A 20,371-nucleotide genomic window follows, 5' to 3' on the forward strand; every position below is an offset into this window, starting at 1 on the left:
TGAGAGGGCAACAGGGGCCCTATTACACATAGGGCACACATTCTCTGTTTGCACCACGGCGCACCTTAAAACAGGTCCACCTGGCACAAACTGAGATGGTGCGGTCTATAACACTGAATGTGCTGCCCCCAGGACAGTGCATTCAAGTGAAAAACAGAGCAGCTTTGAAGCAGCCACTCCGTGTTTCACTGTGCAGGCATCCGCGGGTCTGCACTTTTAAGGGGAATCAGAGATCCCCTTGCAGGTGGGTGCAGTGAGTGACTGCACCCACCTGCAAGGGCATGTTTTGGAGTCCATAGCCCCCCTCCCACCCAACCTCCTTCAGAGGGCTGCCAACAGGGGGTGCACTGACAGAGCCTCCTGACAGCTTCTTTGCCTCTGCGTCCGCGTCTATAATCCAGCGTGGCACAAAGGGATTCCCTCATTTGCATGGGGCCAGGCCCCCCATGCAAATGAAGGAATTGCCTCTTGACATGCCAGCGCTATCTGTATTAGAGAAGGGGCCACACAAGAGTCTACAGCCCCTATTGTAACACCAAAGTGCCCTGGGGACAAGCAAAACAGGTGCAAACGCCTTTTTGTAATACAGCCCCAGGAAGACCTGATATTTTTGCAGAACCTTTGCACCATAGAGACTTGCTGCACGGTAGTAAATTTCATCAGATGACTGCATTATTGACCTCGTTACTATGTTGCTTCTTTGTGTTATGAATTATGCACCTGCTGATACACATTTTTTATTAACTTTCAATTTTTAGCTGAAAATGAATCATTCATTTATAGAGTGTGGCGCTGTTACCCCTGGGGGTAACCGGGCGCTTGGGTGTGACGTCTGTCGAAGAGCCAGGTCTTGAGTCTCTTTATGAAGTCTGCCAGTGAGATTGCGGTTCAGAGGGGGAGGAGTAGATCATTCCAGGCTTTGGCAGCTGTGTAGGAGAATGAGCAGCCACCGCTGGGGGGGGGGGGGAGGGGAGGAGCTGGAGGAGCTGGAGGAGGAGCTGGAGCTGGAGCTGGAGGAGGAGCTGGAGCTGGAGGAGGAGGAGGAGGAGGAGATCGAGGAGGAGGAGGAGGAGATCGAGGAGGAGGAGGAGGAGCTCGAGGAGGAGGAGGAGGAGGAGGAGGAGGAGGAGGAGGAGGAGGAGCTCGCAGGCTGGTGAAAGTGTAGGCAGCGGTTGATATAGTCTGGGCCTTGATCATACAGGGCTTTGTAGGTGTGCATGAGGAGCTTGAAGTGGTACCTCTTCTGGACGGGGAGCCAATGGAGGTCTCTGAGGTGGGGGGTGATGTGGGTGCGTTTGGGTAGGTCCAGCATAAGTCTGACTGCGGTGTTCTGTACTGTCTGAAGTTTCTTTAGGGGCTGGGAGCAGATGCCGGTGTAGAGAGCATTGCCATAGTCGAGGTGGCTGGTGAGGAGGGTCTGGGTGACGGTTTTCCTGGTATTAGCTGGGACCAATTGGACGATTCTGCAGAGCATGCGGAGGGTGTGGAAGCAGGTGGCGGCAATTGCATTGATCTGCCGCTTCATGGTCAGTTTCTGTTGAGAATGATGCCAAGGTTGCTTGCATGGTGTATATTTTTGTAGATGGGGCACTGTGTTTTCTGATGCTGATGTTCAGTAGCAATATTTTGCTATACCCTTGCTTTCTGTAGAGTGATATTTGGAGAGACCTTTATGTGGGAATTGTTGAAAAAAATTAGAATTTTGTTCTGTGGTCAGCAGCCAGGAACAGTAAGTGAAGTGAACATTTGTGGTATCTGGAAAGATCAGGTGACATACAACCTATATGAAGCTACTTCGGAACCTGGAGCAACGCAAGTCTGATGGGCAGTCTGCAAACCTTTAATTCCAAGGAGTTGTGGGAGTCGCAGGTTATTGTCACTCCAGTGGACAATGGCCCAAAAATAGCAAATCTAACATCATTAAAGATTCATTCAAACACAATCACTTTTCAGTTAACCTTTGTTATCCTTTATAACTTATTGGATGGGAAGGAAGATTGCCGACAGGCCAGTTGCACAAGTGCATTTTATAAACTTCAGTTTATAAATGCTTGTATAGAAAATGGTTTTGAACCCACTTAAATAAAATGCTGTCACAGATTAACAAATATTCCCAGGATATGAAGCCCTTCCTGCAAATCCCAGTAGACCAGCGAAGCATGATCTTCAAAGCAGTCTCCATCCATGGGCAGATGGCAGATTCCTGGGGATCTGACTCTGGACTGCTGAGGTGAACGCCATATTTGTTGATCCCAACAGTTTGTCGGAGGCTTCGCAGAGATACGCCTCTTAGAGTATGAGCTTGTCTTTGTGTAGAAATGCAAGCCAGAGGTCATGTTTTTGAGACCAAAATATGATTCAAAACAGAATCCACATCCCAGTCTGCTGGCAGAAGGCAGTGAAAGTGGAATACGCAAGATTCTTTCATTTGCAATACACTGCTGGAACCTACGTTTACGCTGACACAAGCAGTTACCGTTACTAAGTGCACTGTTGTGAACGTTACCAGTGCAATTGTTATTTTAATGCGCATAGCTTCTATCAAACTAATATCAGTTCTAAGTACTGCAATTGAGGTAGCGTGCAACACAATAAGTTACTAGCCCCAACTTCAGTTTTATGGGAGCTAGGACTGACTTAATTGTGGTAGAACCGTTCCCATACTAAGAACCCTAGCACAAGGTTTCACCGATTGCTTACGCTGTCGTGTGAGGAAACTCCTCCAAACCCTTCATCTCGCTGCTTGCTGAGAACCCATTGACATTTGGTCCTGAATCATGCAATAAAAAGCCTTACTCCAACCTAATGGGTATAAAAAATGTAATCTTTAAAAAAAATAGAAGTGGCCGTATTAAATAATGAATACAATCATGCATGATGTTCAGATAAGCGCAATATGAACTAAGTCATAAAAACCCAATTCAAATGCTCCCGTATCGAAATGCTTGTACAGTTTAAAAATAGATGAGATGTGGTTTGACATATAACATAACTAGTTATCATTAAACCGTTGAACGAATTATGGATTTGTGTAAGACTTGTGGGTTTGAGCATGACTGCATATTTTTTCTTTTTGCAATAAAATGGTAACATATGGGTGTTACCTTATACAGAACTGAAATAAAATAGTGGGAATGTGTATATTTCATTCAATAGTAAGGATTGATCATGTAAGTATTTACATGGGAGGCACACACATTAAAAATATAGAACACTGGTTGAAAATAACAAACTTTTTTAGTGAGGCAAGAAAAGTTTGTAACAAAGAATAAACAACAATTTAGGCACCTATGACAAATTTTAGACCTTCGTGAGGGCCAACTGAATGATTATATACTTTGAAAGATAGTTGAAAAGCCCACTTGGGGACATGAGGGAAACAACCTTTTTTCAGTATGAAGACTAGGTGATGTACAGCTTAATCCATGGTCTGAATTCGACCACTTTGGGCTCGGTATCGAAGGAAACTTCAGTGACTGACGTTTTCAGCGTTCGATGGATGACTGGTCCTTCATTCCAAAAACTTTGTGTTTTCTTATTCAGATGGTGGATGCTTTCCATGTCCTGGGTAGTTTCTGCATTAAATAATCTGTTTCCCTTTTAATGTCATGATCATTCTTTGTAGAGTACCCGCTCTACCAAGAATCCTTACCTCTGGCACAGTGTGGTAGTTGGTAAATTGAATTGAAATTGCAAAAAGGCGCAAGCTTTTCTGAGTCGAATAACGTAGTCTGTGTACCAGAACGGACTTGTTCTGTGTTGTTCCTAACAGGGCTTTTTGATGATCTTTCGAAGTGAATTGTACAATTGTTAACTCAGTGCTGATGTAGGTGCATGAATCTGTTGCGCTTGCCGACCAGGGCATTGACCACTTGTCCTGCACTGTCCTTTACTCTCTTGAAAAGTTTGTTTCTTCCTGTGATTGAAGTGTTGATTTTGTATATCCTCGATGTCGGGGGTCTTCAAACTTGGGGGCGTGCCCTGCTAGGGGGCCTCAAGTGATGACGGAGGGGCACCAGACTCTGGCCAGGAGAAGCATTATACGATAACAGTTCTTTGTTTTAAGCTGAAAAAAACGAGCAGCAGTAAACCTCTCTATAATGGGCTGTTACTAACATGTTTTGTCATTTAATGCATTGTTTAAATAAGTCTAGATATGTTTAACCCTTACATTGCCAATTTAATAGAATAATTGTGAAAAATCAGAGGGGGGGGCCTGATGATTTTTTATAAATGGGGAGGGGCGGCATAAAAAAGTTTGAAGACCTCTGTTCTATGTAAATAATCACATGAATAATCACTAATTGTATATAATGTGCACATTAGCCATGATGTATATTACATCAGTTATTCAAATGCGTATAAGGCAATGCACGTCAGGAGTATATTAAAAAATAACATCTTAACATGCTTCTGATACATTTTCTGTATTAATGGATAGACTTTCTTGTAACTGTTCAGTGATCCTCAGATTTATCAATCTGTACGAGTGTGACCGTTATATTAAACCACTTTTTTTTTTTTTAATAATGTATACCTTTAGACCAGTTTAATTGGAGATGATGATTCATTGCCAGGCACTCCCCATCTACAGGGCTGCACTGGTCTTTTCATAGGGCATGATGAGCTTGGCTGCATAGATGTTGGTTTTAGCATGGACAGCCACTGCAGTTGAAGTCTTTAGTACTTGATATCACAGGAGTCTGAATCTACAGAGACCTCCAATTGTGTCTCCCTCTAGGAACAGTAAATTGAAGAGGCTGGAAGAGCAACACCATACCATACCATACTGCTCTCTCAGGAATATTGTTTCTTCTGGCTGCAGTCCTATGGGAAAAGAAGGATGTGTTGCAGAGCAACCACATTTAGGGATGCTTCTGCTTATCCCTGAGCCAGTCTGCACATTATCTATGTGTCTTCCATCTTAAGTCCTCAAAGTAAGGGACCTTCTCTGTCCAATGGATGCAGCTCTTATGCAGGGGAAAATGTGAAGAGGAAACTTAGTTTAGGACAGGAGATAGTTTTAGATTTAGGTTCCATTCTCTTTCCATTAATTCGTAAACAAATTGAGTCCCACCTGAGAGCAAAAATGTCAGATAGGCCAAAAAACAATGGATCATTGTCGCAAGTGCTGTGCTCAACATCTCCAATATCTATTGTGCTATGATAAAATATCAATATTTTCGTCAATTACAAGTATTTAACAGTCATAGCTGCACAATGAGACTGTCAACAGTATTACTCTGCCCTGATGGTGTTTCTTTGCCATGATTATATTTTCTGCTCCTGTGAACTCGTCCAGGTCCTTTTACTGACTCGCACAAGTAAAACAAATTTTGCCCTGGCTGTCTAAGGTTGGTGGGGCACAAAACAATAAGACAACAAAATTAGAAATAAAAATAAAAAAATGTACCTGCTGCATCACTGCTCTTCTGGCTCCACTCACTGCAGGCACAGACTCCCAAACTGCCCTGCGGCCAGTCATAACACTGCAGCGTCAGGATTGGCCTGAGCGCCCTCAATTTGGTCTCCCAGGCAGACTAGGAGCCTGTGCCTGCTGTCTCCAACCCGGCAACGCAGCTTGGGTTGGAGACAGCTCAGTGCGCATGTGGGTTTGGCTGCCCTGAGACCGATGGCAAAACCCACATGCACATCCTCTGGTGTGTTCACCTGCCATTCATATTTTGCTTCTGTCCACCAAAAAGTACAGTTGGTAAGGTGGGTCAGCTCAGTTCATCTGTTAGCTTGCGCACTGGTAGTGAGTGAGTGGTAGCATATCCCTGATTACATGTGCACATCTCGCCACTTCAGTTCCAGGTCACCAGTAATACTTTTATTTGCCAGTGCTCTTTCCTTTCTTTTAACTCCGTGATACTTGTGTGTTTACACTTTGCCTTCAAGTTAAAGTAATTCAAAGCGCTCAGTAGATTTGTACCCTTAATTGCATTTTTCAGTGACTTATATTACAAGTGAAAAGGGTTTCTATAGCTGTTCGAAGGGTACCTACCCGCTATAAATCACACATACTGTTTAATTGAATTATACACAATGGTTACATTTTTTTCATTTAAACTGTGTACCGCAAGCATATGGTCGTCAGGGTTTTCCATCTTTTATATGCGAGGAATAAGCGGACAATAAAAAAATAAAATAAAAAACACTTTCCAAGCACATGCCTATTGGCTCTGCCAATGCTTGCTTCCCAAGGCTAGCTGAGCCTCCCCCCCCCCCCCCCCCCCACACACACCACCGTGGTTATCATCCGCGATCGCAGCAGTCCCATCTGCTTTGTAACACGCATGTAAGCACTGACGCCAAGAGGCTAGCAAATATGTTTTTTTTTTGTTTGTTTTTTTTTCTGCATCTTTGGTATGTGATATCTGCTCTGCGGTATCAGACCCAGCTCTGATCAGATGCTGCAGTCCTCGCAGGGCCTGTGTATGATAACATGCATGTGAAGTGGGTGATTTCAACACTACGGTGTCTAGGGATTGATTTGTAGCTGTCGGCAAAACTTTTTTTTTAATAAACTTTGCTTGGATCGTAGTTTGAGGAATGTGCTGTGTAATGCTTGGAGCATTCAAGTCTGTTTCCGCAGAAGGCTGCCTGTCCTACTGTAGAATAATTCATTTTGTATTTGATTAAATTTTGTGCACAGAAAAAAAACACACATCTCATCATATATTTAGCAGAATCGTTACCATATGGTTTCGGGCTACAAGTTGATCTCGACTTGAGTTCGCCTCTTCGTCGGGTAAATGCTAAGTAATAGGTAGTAACGGAGGGAGGTACAAGTTACTGGGGTAGCTTGTCTAGCCTGTGTGTGAGAGTATCCTCCTCTTCGGAGAGTAAAGATAAAAATGTGGAAAACTTGGTGGGGGAAGATGCGGGAGGGGGTGAGAGGGTACGGTGGGGCCTGCTAAAGGGGAGCTAGAAGGTCATTGTCACAAAGGAGGTTGTGGCAGTTGTGTGCTCTGCCAGTATCTGCTGTCTGCGTGAGGTAGTCGGATCTAGGTGTGATGGGGCTTAAAAAGATCCTCCATCCCGCCCCATTGTTGTGATAGCTGTAGGTCCAATAACTGTATCTTGGGAGGCTGGGGGTGAGGGAGGAGGCTTAGAAAAGACTTTTCGCTATTCTGGTGTCATGGGGAGGGAGAATTGCTGGTCCAGGCTCTGTGAATCTGGATAGTAGCATGTCCGGGGCTACAGGATACCTGCATAGGCCCTCGGCCTCCTCTCTATGCAGGACCGTCGACTCTGCCTCGTCCCAACACCTCACCACTGTCCTCCATGCTGCACCACTGGGTAGGACAGGGTTCTTCCATTTCAGCGTTAGTGCCCATTTCGTCAGTATGAGGGCTCAATGGAGAAAGAGGGAGATTGTTTTGTGTCTTTTCTACATTTCCCCTCCCCCCCATAATTATTGAATGAGGGTCAGCCAGTGGTCACCAGAACCATCTAGAGGCCCTTCCGCCTAAGGTGTGAGAGCTTCAGGCAGTCCCACAGCAAGTGCTTGAGGTTGGCTACTGGGGAGCCACAGCAGACGCAGTGTCGGGGGTGGCCAGGAATATTCGGTCGGCACACCCCTGATGCCATCAGCGACAATATTGTTGTCCGGCTCTGCGGGATATAGATGCCTTAGTCTACCCCAGTCCATGTCCTTACAGATAGCTGGTGAGCCACTGCAGCTGGCTGCTAGGAAATCTAGCTTAAAGTTGAACAGGAGCAGTAGTTTCTATAGGGCCACCCTGTGCTGGCTGTTGTGCCATATGAGATCCCTTAAAAATGTGCCCAGGTCTCAGAACATCGTTCGAGGTATCACTGAGATGTTGACAAAGTGGTATAGGAGGGGCAGGGGAGCATCCCCCCCCCCGAGGAAAGAAAAAAAAACGCCCCCCCCTCAGAATTTTTTATAACTATTCTATTAAGTTGGCAATGTTTAAATAAGTCTAGACTTATTTAAACATTGCAGTTAAGTTCTGTTACCTTTTTACAAATGCAATAAACATTTTTCTGCTTTAAACATCACTATTATCTGCATAATCTTTCTTTAGACTTTGGACCCCCCCCCCCCCCCCCCTGGGATCACTTGAGGCCTCCCAAGGGGGGGGGGACAACCCCCCAGTTTGAAGACCCCTGTTCTAGTGTATTGGGCCTTCCACCATGTCTGGTTGGGTCAGTGGTGTGAAAGGGAAGAGTGGGAACAAGCAAGACTTAGCCCAGCTAACCCATAGAACTGAGAGAGTTCCAGTGTGTCAGGAGGTGGGCAATGCGCAAAAGGTCCGAAATGAGGTCCTTGACATAAAGGAGGAAGTCATCTGCATAAAGGGAGATTGAGTGTGTCCGGTCCAATAAAAGAATTCCCCTGTCCATTCCTGAAATAAGGGCATGGGAGGCCAGAGGCTCCACAGCCAGAGCAAAAAGTATTGGGGATTGGTGACATTCCTGCCTAGTGTCCCTGCCTACTCATATATAGAGTGAGATCAGGGCCCCTGTGCGTACCCTCAGTGTTGGGCCTGTATATAGTTGACAGACTGGTTAAATGGTACGGGCTCTAAAGCCCAAGCAGGACAGGTATTTCGACAGGTAGCCCCATACGAGAGAACTGAATGCCTTTTCTAAATTCAGTGCGCGAGGCGACTGTGACTGTGACTGTGACTGTGACTGTGCCTGTGCCATAAATCTGTAGCCACTTCAATACGTGTGGATCAAGCTGGAAAGGACCTGTTAAGTCTGGGTAACCAATATTCTGGCTTTGATTTCATAATCACTCTGGCAATACAGTGCTGGATTTGTGGGGCCCTTACTGGTCTTCCACAGGGAGACCAGTAGTGCCTCCTGGAGAGTATCTGGGAGTCGACTGGATTCCAACATGGTCTTGAAAACTTTTACTAATTGGGGCACCTTTGTGTGTGGCAAGGTGAGTCCGATGCATTGGCCTATGCTGTGCTAGCACACCCACCTGACTTGTATGTAGGTACAGATCTAGTATTTGTATAGTGTTCAACACAAATGGCCTTCTGAATGTTTGATTCAAAATTTGTAGGCCGGGTGATAGGGACCAAAGGAGGCTTTGGGCAAACAACCATGACCTGGAGGATTTGTCCAAAGCTATGAAAACCTTTACTTGCTCTTACTGCAACTGTGGCGGTTCAGTCTAGTTCCTAGGTAACTGAAAGGTCTGCTAAGTCCCAGGCCTTTGCACTGTGTTGATTTTGATGTGTCAGATGTCAGTGCATCTAGAGAGTTGTTTGGGTAGTAATATTTCTATTTGGGGTCTCGTGACAAAAAGGCGGTAAATAGAGATTAGTTGAAATGCACAGTTTATTGAGATATAAGGAACAAACCCCTTCCTCATGTCCAGCCTCCACCACAACCGGTTGCCTTCTGGCTGCTGACTCCACACTCTAGAATGCAGCAGCAGTGGCATCCTGTGGCTAAGATACAACATATCTCCCCTTCCTAGAATAACATTAATGATCATTTAAGAAAAATGTCCTGAACACAACACAAAGTATACATTCCTTATCAATAACATGTATTATACATTTTCTTTAACGCTGCGTACATAAATAATCATCATGCCATAATGGTTTCTTTTTCAATCGCTTCTCTGGACAAAGATGATCCATTTTAATTTGATCCATTTCCTTCCACCCCATTTTAACTTCTAACTCATTGCACAATGTCACCTTTCTGATATTCCATTCATTTCCATCATCCAACCACACACAACTGCCCCTGATTTTTTTATTTATTTTTGTCACCTTAGGTTTGGACCATTTAGAAAATCCAACCTTCTACTGTCCTATTTGAGGAACTCTTACCCAGTCACCTTCCTTAAATTGATCTCTCATTTTCTTTAATCTGCTTTTACGTCTTACCACATATTTATCCTTATACCTTGGTACGCTCTGCACTACCTCACCTCTTTCCACCATCCCTTTCTCTGTCCTCTTCATCCACCCTGGAGTAACTTTTGAATACGCTTGCCTTCCCCTAAGAAGAACAAACTGTTCTGCGCTAAAACAATTGGAATTAACCATTCCGACGGGTTTATCGGTTTCCAGCCTCACATAACATAATCAATTCATCCTTTAGCGCACCTCTCAATGTAAGTGGAACATTTCTCACTTTGTGAACCTTGGGAATGCTGTTAGCTTTGAGCATGATACGGTGTTCGAAATTCTCCAAACTATCACTAAATAATTTTGGATATCTCTTACACCACTGATTCTTACTTACTTCCTCTATAAGCAACACTTGTTCGGGATGATTAGGATTCAGAATAATGTCCAAATCTTTTTGATCCTTCCATCCTTTAAGTGCCTTTCCACTATATACATTTTCCCTATTGTATTTCTGTTCTTGTATTCAGTTGTGCTTTTGAAAAATCCTAGAAACAGCAATTTTACTCCATAATACCCTTCTGGCTCTATATCAGGCTTTTCTAACTTGTACTCACCCAATTTATGCCATGTTGCCTTATCTATTATGGTGGAAGGCGAACACGAGTCTGCCCAAACCACCACATCCTGCTCATTCACTTTGATGACACATTTGGGAGGATGATGCATCTCCTGTATTTCACCGACTACATCCTGTTGGACAACCAACACCTCAATAGTGCATTGTTCTGCCTCCTCATCTAAATATTCCTCTTGGTCTTTACATACCACATTTACAACTATCTTTCCCTTTGTTTGACCATAAGATTTGCAAACACGTGAAAAATGACCAATTTTCTTATAGTTAAAGCATTTGGCTTTTAAAACAGGACATGTTTCTGCGTCCGCAGTGTGTCTAAAACTCCACATCTATAACATGCCTTCCTGTCTTTAGCCATTGGTACTGGTCATTTTTTTTGTACTGCATTTACATTAGTTTCTTCATTACGACTATTCCCACCACTAAGTTCTTTTACATATCATGATGTATTCTCTATTCGTCTTGCAATATTTATTGCCTTGTGAAAAGAAGGATCTTTTAATTCTAATAGTTTCTCTTGCACTTTTACACTACTGGTCCTATTTATAAACTGGTCTTTTATGAGTTCTTCCTGCATATCTTTACAATATATTGTGGCAGCTAAAGTCCTGAACACTGCAACATACTGCTCCACACTTTCCCCTGGCTGTTGGGACCTTGAAAAAAACTTGTGCTGTTCAACAATCACACTTAACTTTTTGCCATCATTTTCCCGCCAAGCTTTCATGGCATGCAAATATTCATCATTTTCCACTTCTTCAGAGCCCGAGACATCTTCGCATCCCCTTCATGGTTCATGGACACAGTTTGTGATGGTTTAGGTAACGTTTTTAATACCTTCTTCCCTTATATGCCTAAATTGTGCTTCAATAATGCTAACTTCCTAGCTGAAGAAAATATCTCCCCACCAATCACCTTAAGATAAGTTTGAAAAGATTCTCTCTAATCTTCCCAGACCATGACTGGTAAACCAGGATTTTGTAAGAACTTTGGAGGAGCCATTACAGATGAAGTATCCATTTTCTTGTATCACTCCAAAATGTATTACTGTGTAATTGTATAAATCGTTCTGGCAATGTCTCCTAAAATGTTAAAACAGTATTTGTCAACACCACGTTGTAAAAGGGAAAAAAAGAAAAATAGTAGTCACCACATCTTGCTGCTTTATCGTTTAATTGTTCCTGTACGATCTTCGCAAAGTCCAACCAGCATTCAATACCATTCCGGCGTATCCCTCCTTATACCTTGACACATCTTATTCCGGCCTTCCTTCAGTGATTAGAAACATTGCTGCTCCTTAGCAACCATGTTGCGTTGATACTACGTACGTTGCGTACTGACGTACATTGCTGACACCTGAGAATCTCGTGGCATTGCTGCTGCCTAGCAACCACGTAGTGTTCCTTTTAGGTACATTGCATCCTGACGTACATTGCCCTCATGCCTTCTCGTTCTGTGATATTGTTTCCATAACGCGCCTCAGTATATTTCCAAACTTCCTTACTGATGGCTTTCACAGCACGCGTCCTCCACCACGCTGCTCCACTCGCGCTGGTTGTTGACTTCCAAACTGCTAATATTCAATATGTGCAGCTGTTCTGCGTGAGGCATGCTCGCCAACCACAACGTCCGCATTGATCAACATCCCATCCTCGTTGCCATTTTCTCGTGACAAAAAGGCGGTAAATAGAGATTAGTTGAAATGCACAGTTTGAGATATAAGGAACAAACCCCTTCCTCATGTCCAGCCTCCACCACAACCCAGTTGCCTTCTGACTGCTGCCTCCACACTCCACACTCTAGAATACAGCAGCAGTGGTATCCTGTTGCTAAGATACAACATGGAGGATGTGAAAGAAGGTGCAATGTCTTAAAAGGCCAAGTGAAGAATGTTTAATGGCCTGAAATTGATTATTTCCCCACCAGAAGTGAACAAGGGCTTTGTAGCTCAGGGGAGCTGTTTAGGTGAATTGACAAGCTTCTGCTTTTTTGACTCTCTGGAAGGCGACTCCTGCATACATTAGAAGCTTCATGTAGAGGCTGTTCTTGTTCCGTTGATGAGTCGGTCTTAGCTATGAAGATATTAAACAAAGGGAAGATAATAAGGAAAGGGTGCAGCATGGACATCATAGATGGAAATCGGGGCTGGGATCCTCGACGACTGCATGTGTTCTAATAACTTGAGAGGAGTTGGAAAGGAGTCCCAGTTTCTTAACTGTGACAGTTAGATTTGGCCACGGGCTGTGATGTCAGTTCAGCACTTGATGAACCACTGCTGAGGATAAAATTAGTAATTCTAATTTATTTTGGTTCATTTTCAACCATGGTTAATTTGTAAAACAAAAAGTGCCATGGCCCTCTTCAGGAGGACGTGACAGCTTATATCATCCACTACCCCTCCCAGCACTGGCAATTACAGCATCAGCACAGCTGCTAACAATCCCACTCCTACAGGTGTGACAATTCATACTGTTCAAGTCTGCCAAAGATGTAAGAATGCCTTGCAATTATTGATTGTTAATGTATAATGAATTAATACACTGCTGTTGTGCTTAGACCCAAATTTGGCAAACAGTGCCACCACGTAGCAGACTGTCACAAGCGCCAGTGCTAAGAACTAAGTTCCAGTGCCAAGCACCCGATACCACTGGCTCAAATTAAGCACTGATTTTCAACTAATTATGGATATATTGAGCATGGGGGTTAAGATTGGAAGCTGGGAAAGTAAGTTAATCATCCATGAGGGCAGTTGGAATGCAATCTAAGAGGAACCTGAAGGATTGCATTGGAGAGGCTAGAGGTGAAGTTTGAAGAGAGTTGAAAGAGGGCAGGTCCCTGTCGGTGGGTAGTTTGATCAGTAAGAGGGATAAACGCTACTGATTTCTGTCTGACATAACGGTTGTAATACAGTCGGAGTCTGTGGTGGCAGTGTTTTGGAATCTGAGGTTCTAAATGCAGATAGAGGGGTGTTTTGGGTGACTGAAAGAACAGATGCTGTGAAGTCCAGTCACAGTGGTGTTAAAAGACCATTCCGAGGTTCTCAAGCAGGAAAAGGACACATTCACATCACATCTGTGTGGAGCCAGTTGAGTGGGTTATGGCTTTCTACTGAGCTTTTTTCACTGAGGGTTACAGTTTCTTGTTGGGGTTTGGCAACATAGAGAAATTAGGCGAGGTGGTGGTAACTAGCTGTTAGGTGCAATTGAGCTGTGCAGATGCTAGGGGGCTAGGGGAGCTTATAGAGACCACTCCACGTTGAGAGAAGGAACTTAAATATAGTTGTGATTCCAAAACTAAGCTTCCCCAGGTCCAAGGGTCTATTGATGAGTCTGGTCGTCTGCTTCTTTATGTGGGTTCAGTTTGTGGTGTGATTAGAGGATAACTGTAGTGGGCAATGTGATTAGTGAAGGTCAATGGAATGATGCCTGCTTCTGTTTTTGATTCGAAAAGGGGAGTGATGTTATCGCAGAACTGCAGCAAAGACATGATTGTGGTAAAAAGTGCTTAACCTCATGTGGAACCTTTTTAGACTTAGTTTTTGGGACTTTACGGTCGACGTGTTGTGTGAAGTAAACTTACTTTGTTTTGTGAGTAACATTCATAGGGGGAAATTTGATGTCTTGTTACATCGCCTGTACAGCGCTTACATCACCATGAGACTGTTTCAGGTTGGTGTGAGAAAAGAGGCCGCCGAGAGGGAATGACAGTTTCTCAGGTCTGTCCATACTCCTTTGCAGCACTTCTGTTTGATTCTGGGTGAGGTGTAGGGTTTTACTTACTTGCTCATTTATATATATAGATATACAGATAGATAGAGATATATAGATATATATAGAGGTGCCCATGTTCTTTAAGGGGCGCAGAATAGCAGAGGTGCTTATTCTTGATTTCACCTTGTGCTTCCTCATTCTGCAACCCAACATTTCCTGCCTCAATCTCACTCTTGTGGGTTATTCTTCTCCCTACTTCAAACGGTCATCACAGTTCACTTGTCTTTCTTCTTTCTCAGTCAAACTCTGGTGAGAAAAATAAGTGCCTTTGTGCCCAAATTGCAACCACAAGCACCGTTAAGCACTGAAGAGGAGTATAGTTTACAAAGAAGTGATAAAGACTGCAGTTCTCAGTTGGGAGTGGTAAGGTAAAAGATGTGCAGCTTGCTGAGCTAGAACCGCTATCCCACTGAAAGTTATGGTGGTCCTTTCAGCAGAGATTAAGCGTAGGCCAGGCCCTCCCGGCCTCTGTTGATTGAAAGAGGCTCTCAGGAAGAGTATCAGGAACCTGATTAGAGGCCTCTGCAAGTCCACTGCACCAGACACTTCTGTGTACAATGTATATAAACGATGAGAGTTCAGTTAGCCACAGGGGTGTGTGATTCTTTGTTTGTTATAATACTTATATGTTTCAATATAATAACCACGCACAAATTGAAACCAGCATTTACTTCCACATGGCCTATTTGCTTTTTTCCTACTAGAACCTCAATCATTTTCCATAACGATCCCCTCAAGTACACAAATCTCCTTATTTACATCCGAATACCATCACATTGGAACAAGTCACTAGGGGAGGTGGAGGGAGGAGCCGAAGTGAGGGGGGGGGCAATTATCCAAAGTATAGGAATACTGCCTTTTTACAAACATGGGGCATTGTGCCGTCCCCAAAGTGTATCCCTCCCATTATGTATCTCCATCTCACTCATCTATCAATTTTCCCATATTTTCTCCATCTTTTGGGACGCCCCCAGTCCTTTCAAATTTTCTTTTCTGTTGCCTTGCAATTACCCATTCCTCTCAGCCATTCACATTTTCGGTGTGTCTCTGCGCTCCCCTACCTCTGAGATGTGTACTTTTGGCAAACACAGAGCTCAGGTTTATCAAACTCCTTGTATAACTCATTATGTCTTTCTCTCTGTATAAGGGAGCATCCATCTTAATTGTAATTTCAGTGGTATCTACTAGACTGCTTGCCTCTTCTTTCCAGTATTTTTGAATTTTGGAGCAGTCCTATATAATATGCAAGAATGTTACCTTCTGTCCACAACCCGTGTGCATCTGTCGTCAAGGGCTCTACCCAATTTATCCACTAATGTTCTACAACAGTATATCCTGTGTAAATGTTCAGCTGGATAAGTCTGAAGATATATTTTAATGCAACTTTTCTGGGGAATTTGAGCGCATCTTGCCACATATAGTTTTCTAATCCTCCAATATCCTTCTCTAAGTTCATTTTACAAGCGTGTAGGTATTTCTGTGTGCTTATCATTAGGGTGGTATATGTGTGTGATATGGCCTTTGCTGTCAACCTGCAGTTTAGTATTCGCGTCTCCATTGAAGAGTCTTCCTAGTCTTTTAAGGGTGTGTAATTCTTAGCAGAGGGTTGGTGGAAAGATTTAGTAAGGGGAGCGGGCAGTCGGGCTTAAAATGTGTCCCCTCTAAAATGCACAGAGACATCTGATGACAGTCTAGGTTGTACAGCGGATTAGTGCACCCTTTAAAAAAAATTATGGTTGGCAAGGGGAGCTGCTTCTGTCAGTTAGTTCTGGATGGCAGTGAAATGCAGTGCTTCCAATACGGACAGGTATGGGTGGCTCTTGGGGTCCAGTGCTTGTTATGCAGATATTTTTAGGGGTGTTTATTAAGCATAGGGTTATGGGTGGCCTTGCAGATGCATCTCTTCAGATAATTGTATGGCATTGTGGCGGAGAACTCATTATACTGATCGCTGTGCCTGGGACTATTGTTTAATGCATCTTTTGCTGATAATAATGGTTGCCACTGGAGGCACTGTGCCTCTTACGCAGATAGCTATTGGGGTCATACTTACCATTTTAACCTTTTCTACTCCATTCTCTTGGCAGGTTCTGCACTTGCAGTGCGGGGCTCAGGATCGGAGCCCAGAGCAACCTTCACAATAGCGTCGAACAGCTGGAACGCCAATGGCAGCCCCGAGGAGGGGCCAGAAGATGGGCAGGAGGGCATGGAGAAGGGTTTGGACAATGACGCGGAGGGAGTATGGAGCCCGGATATCGAGCAGAGCTTCCAGGAGGCGCTGGCCATCTACCCTCCCTGCGGTAGACGCAAAATCATCTTGTCTGATGAGGGCAAGATGTATGGTAAGTGTGACCACTAAGTCTGGGAATGTGGAAGTGTGGGATGGCATTGTGGTTAAAGAATTGCCGGATACCCTGTAGTGTTCATTGGTATAATTCAAAATGCTTTCCACCTGCCGGGTCATGTAACTTTGTTTTTTTTTGCTGGTCATTTAGTATTCCTTGTAAATTATACCCACTGACCCCACCTAGGGCAACAGCCAATGTTCAGCTTTAGGCTGTCCTGGATGGACTCTAGACCATAGGTGCATGTTTGCAGACATAGAGAGCAGGGATTGGGTATGACAGAGAATATTTCTGCATTGGTGCAGCTACTGCGCAGGGGCAATACTTCTTCACAGAACTGTTAATTTATGATATTTGTATCACCACACACTACCATCATTCCAGGCTTACAACAGTTTCCAGATGCAGTGGCTTGGCCACAATAGTGCCACACAATGGAGTATGCATAGGATAGTTTCAGGATCATTGCTAGGAATGCAGACATGCCAGCACATCCAGAGGGATAAAGTTAATTGCGAGCATTAACAGCATATTGGGGACTTTTCTAATTCAGCAGAGTAGGGAAGCTTCTGACAAGAAAATGACACTGTCAGCATGTTTCAAGAAGGACTACAAGGTGCACAGTGACTCGGGAGTTTGTAATGCAATCTTATATTCAGGACCTGTTTAGGCGTAATATAATTTGAGCTCAGTTCTTCTTATCCTTCTGCATTGGTCTTCCCTTTTGATGGTTTCGGAAAACAGAACTTGTCGGGTATATTTGGTTGTCGTCATTTTATGGGTGAAAATGAGCCTGGTCCTCCAAGATGGTGTTGAAGTAGCATCATGTATATATTAAAGAAAGGGCTCAGTGGGGACCCTTACAGGGTTCTACATGTGAGAGAGGGGATGAGGAAGTGGTCTTCCTTTACCAGGAGTGAGTGCAAGAAGTGTGGTGTCTGAAGCACTGGTAGTCTTTGGTATCTCTTCTTATAGGGTGAGGTGTATTGGTAAAAGAATAAGTGATTGTGCCCAAGGTTTTGCTCAGAAGTCTGCAGCCGGTGCTAGTGTATGTTGGTGTGCCAAATACTAAGGCTGTGTGGTCTTGATTCCACCTCATGCCTTTTTCCTCTTTAATGCACCACCAGACCTTCCCTGACCCTTTATCTCCCTCTTGCAGGTTTCTCCTTTCTATCTTTGTCACAGCTTTGTACGTCTCGCTATTCCTCTTCTTGCTCCCTTTTGTGTTTTTCTCTTTTGCTCTGGGTCAAATTCTGAAAAGAAAAAATAAGTGCTAGACCCCAGACATGAGTGCCAGTAGGCCCACTTGCAATCACTGGCAATGCATGTGAGGAGATGTGGGAGGGCACTGAGCTGTCAAATAAGGTTAGATTGGCGATGATGTTTAGAGGAGGCATGACAAGGGTGCCCTGCTAGAGAGCGGTTACGACCACATGGGAGCATTCTGGCAACACCCGGATTGGGTGAGGTTAGAGACTCGCAAGCATTATTGACCACTCCCTATTCAACAAGATTGGAGGATCAGGTGAGTTGAAAAGTGTAGAGGTGTAAAGGGTTGATGTCTCGAAAAGGGTGATGAGGACTACAAGGGATCTACACCAGAAATGTAGATCGACAGCCAGAACCCCTTCTCTCTTTCTCCCTGAAAATGCTATATGACAGCAAGAATCTGGCAATGACTGTTACAGGGAGCGACAGGCCGGGACTCTTCCAAGAACTCCTTTAGTTCCCAAAGGTCAAAGGATACTAAGGGGGAAGGTAAGCACCCTTTATCTATCCACACATCCTCTTCCTTTCCCACAGTGCAAAAGCACAAATTACGCCCACCTTTACAACATGGGGAGGGAGGACTGGCAGCAAACACTGGTCTTGCCCCCCTTGCACATTAGCTGTACTGTGTTGTGTCCTGAGGTGCATTGTTCAGGTGATGAAACCAAAACCTTGCTCACTTTATCTTAATCTGTAGATTTAAAGCCCACGTCTCCTGGTCTATCAACATAGGTCACATATAGCAAGCTCAGGAGCTGAAGTCACGAACCCCACTTTGGCAGTCTGACTGCATAGAAATAGAAAGTTTGCATAAGTAAGATTAGCTAATTGAAGACCGTGGTAAGACAACATGACTGTTAGAAGCATATGATCCTTCTATATTACAAAAAAATATTACAGAGCTATTTCCATGGTCTGTCTTTTTTTCATTGTTGCTCATTCACTCAGTGCCAGGCCATCTCCTTGGTTGCATGCCTTCTGTTCTACTGAATTTTACAGTGTTTAAAAAAGGAACCCCAATATTGAAGGAGTTTGAGGGCCAGTGGCATCCACGTCACGTACATGACACAATATTGTCCTCAAAACTTTGAATGTTATGAAACTAATCAAGAATACAACTCAGATACTTTTATTTGGCTTTTTGCTTTCTGAATGTGATGAAACTGGTCTACAGATTAGAATCAAACTTGGCATGAAGACGTAGGTTCCATTAGAGTAGTTCTCATTTGTGGTTGGGCGTTAATCAGTGAGTTATTAATGAAAAGAAAGCAAATGATGATACAGTAAATGCAAAATTAAATCTGCTGTTAAGTATGGGAAATGATGTGCGAGCTTTTGTTTGAAAATATTTGGTAAATTGTTTGGCTGAGAAGATTTTTGGTTAATGAGCTCACAAAGACAGCTTGCTAACCAAATCTCATTTGATAGGGTGAAAAGAATGAGATTTTCTCTCAATCTGCCAGTATGTCTTTTGGAAACCCAGACTTACAATTCCTGAACGTGGCGCAGCACAAAAACATTTCAAACATTTGTATTGCAATTGAAGCAGGAATATTGAGTGGTCACAATATCGTTACCAAAACACCCGTAGGTAAGTGCACAGACAGAAGGATGTTTACCATTCTTAACTCCAGATCTATGTACCTTGAAGATGTATATACCATGTCTTGACGGTACATGTATGTGGAGGGAGTATAGAAAATCTATAGATAATTATCTGGTTATATTTTGGGTTTTGGTATTGTGGTCGCAATATTGCGACCACTCAATAGTACACTTCGATATTCTGAAACCACACTCTTTTAAACAGTCCATGTATGGTCAAGCCTGCAAATGGATTTACCGAGAAGATAGGTGGGACTGTGGTAGGGGGAGGGGCCTGAGGACACATCTTAAAGTGTTGGAAAATATCATAAATCGCAAAGAAAAATAGTCAAAAAATGAAGTGAGGTTTGTAGACCGAGTCCCCGAGCTGGTAAATGCAAAACAATTACCTCTTGGGGGATCAACAGCAACTTAGAACCATTGACATGGTTCACAAAGTAAATATTCAATGTGATCACAACGCTCAGAGTATAATCACTTGTGGTTCATGAACCATAAACCCAGGTTCATGAACCAGAAGACTCTCTTAAGTGACTAATGAATTGTGGTTCATGAACCCCTCAACTAACTGACAGTCTTTTAAAAATCAACCCAAGCAAAAACGTGATGGCAAAATCTGGTTGATAAAACACATGTTTAGGGACATTACTGTTGTAATGTGACCACTAAAAATCATGATTTGAGTTCTAGCTCGACCATAATTCTTTAATGCAAGTTTTTGCTCAGAGCATGCACAGCTGACACTGCTGAATTTTCAAAAAGCATCCCGAGTAACGATTCCATTTGCTATGTGGATCATTGTAGTTCTGAGATCTCTTGAGAAATGCAGTATCAGGTGGTGGTGTCAGTGATGCTTAGTCCATCTGGATGCCATGATTTTAACTGGTCATCCAG

At 43.6% G+C, this 20,371-nt stretch overlaps 1 protein-coding gene across 5 annotated transcripts in view; it reads left to right on the forward strand.

The window, feature by feature from the left end:
* The window catches only part of TEAD3 (TEA domain transcription factor 3), a 308,072-nt gene that overhangs the window by 131,853 nt on the left and 155,848 nt on the right, over positions 1–20,371 (forward strand). For all 5 annotated transcript variants that reach the window (XM_069238769.1, XM_069238773.1, XM_069238774.1 and 2 more), the window contains exon 2: positions 16,346–16,600. In XM_069238769.1, the coding sequence (XP_069094870.1) occupies positions 16,465–16,600 (136 nt within the window). In that variant the 5' untranslated portion in view covers positions 16,346–16,464. The remainder of the gene's footprint in view (positions 1–16,345; positions 16,601–20,371) is intronic.

This window comes from Pleurodeles waltl, chromosome 6 (assembly GCF_031143425.1).
Source record: "Pleurodeles waltl isolate 20211129_DDA chromosome 6, aPleWal1.hap1.20221129, whole genome shotgun sequence".
NCBI classification, from domain to species: domain Eukaryota; kingdom Metazoa; phylum Chordata; class Amphibia; order Caudata; family Salamandridae; genus Pleurodeles; species Pleurodeles waltl.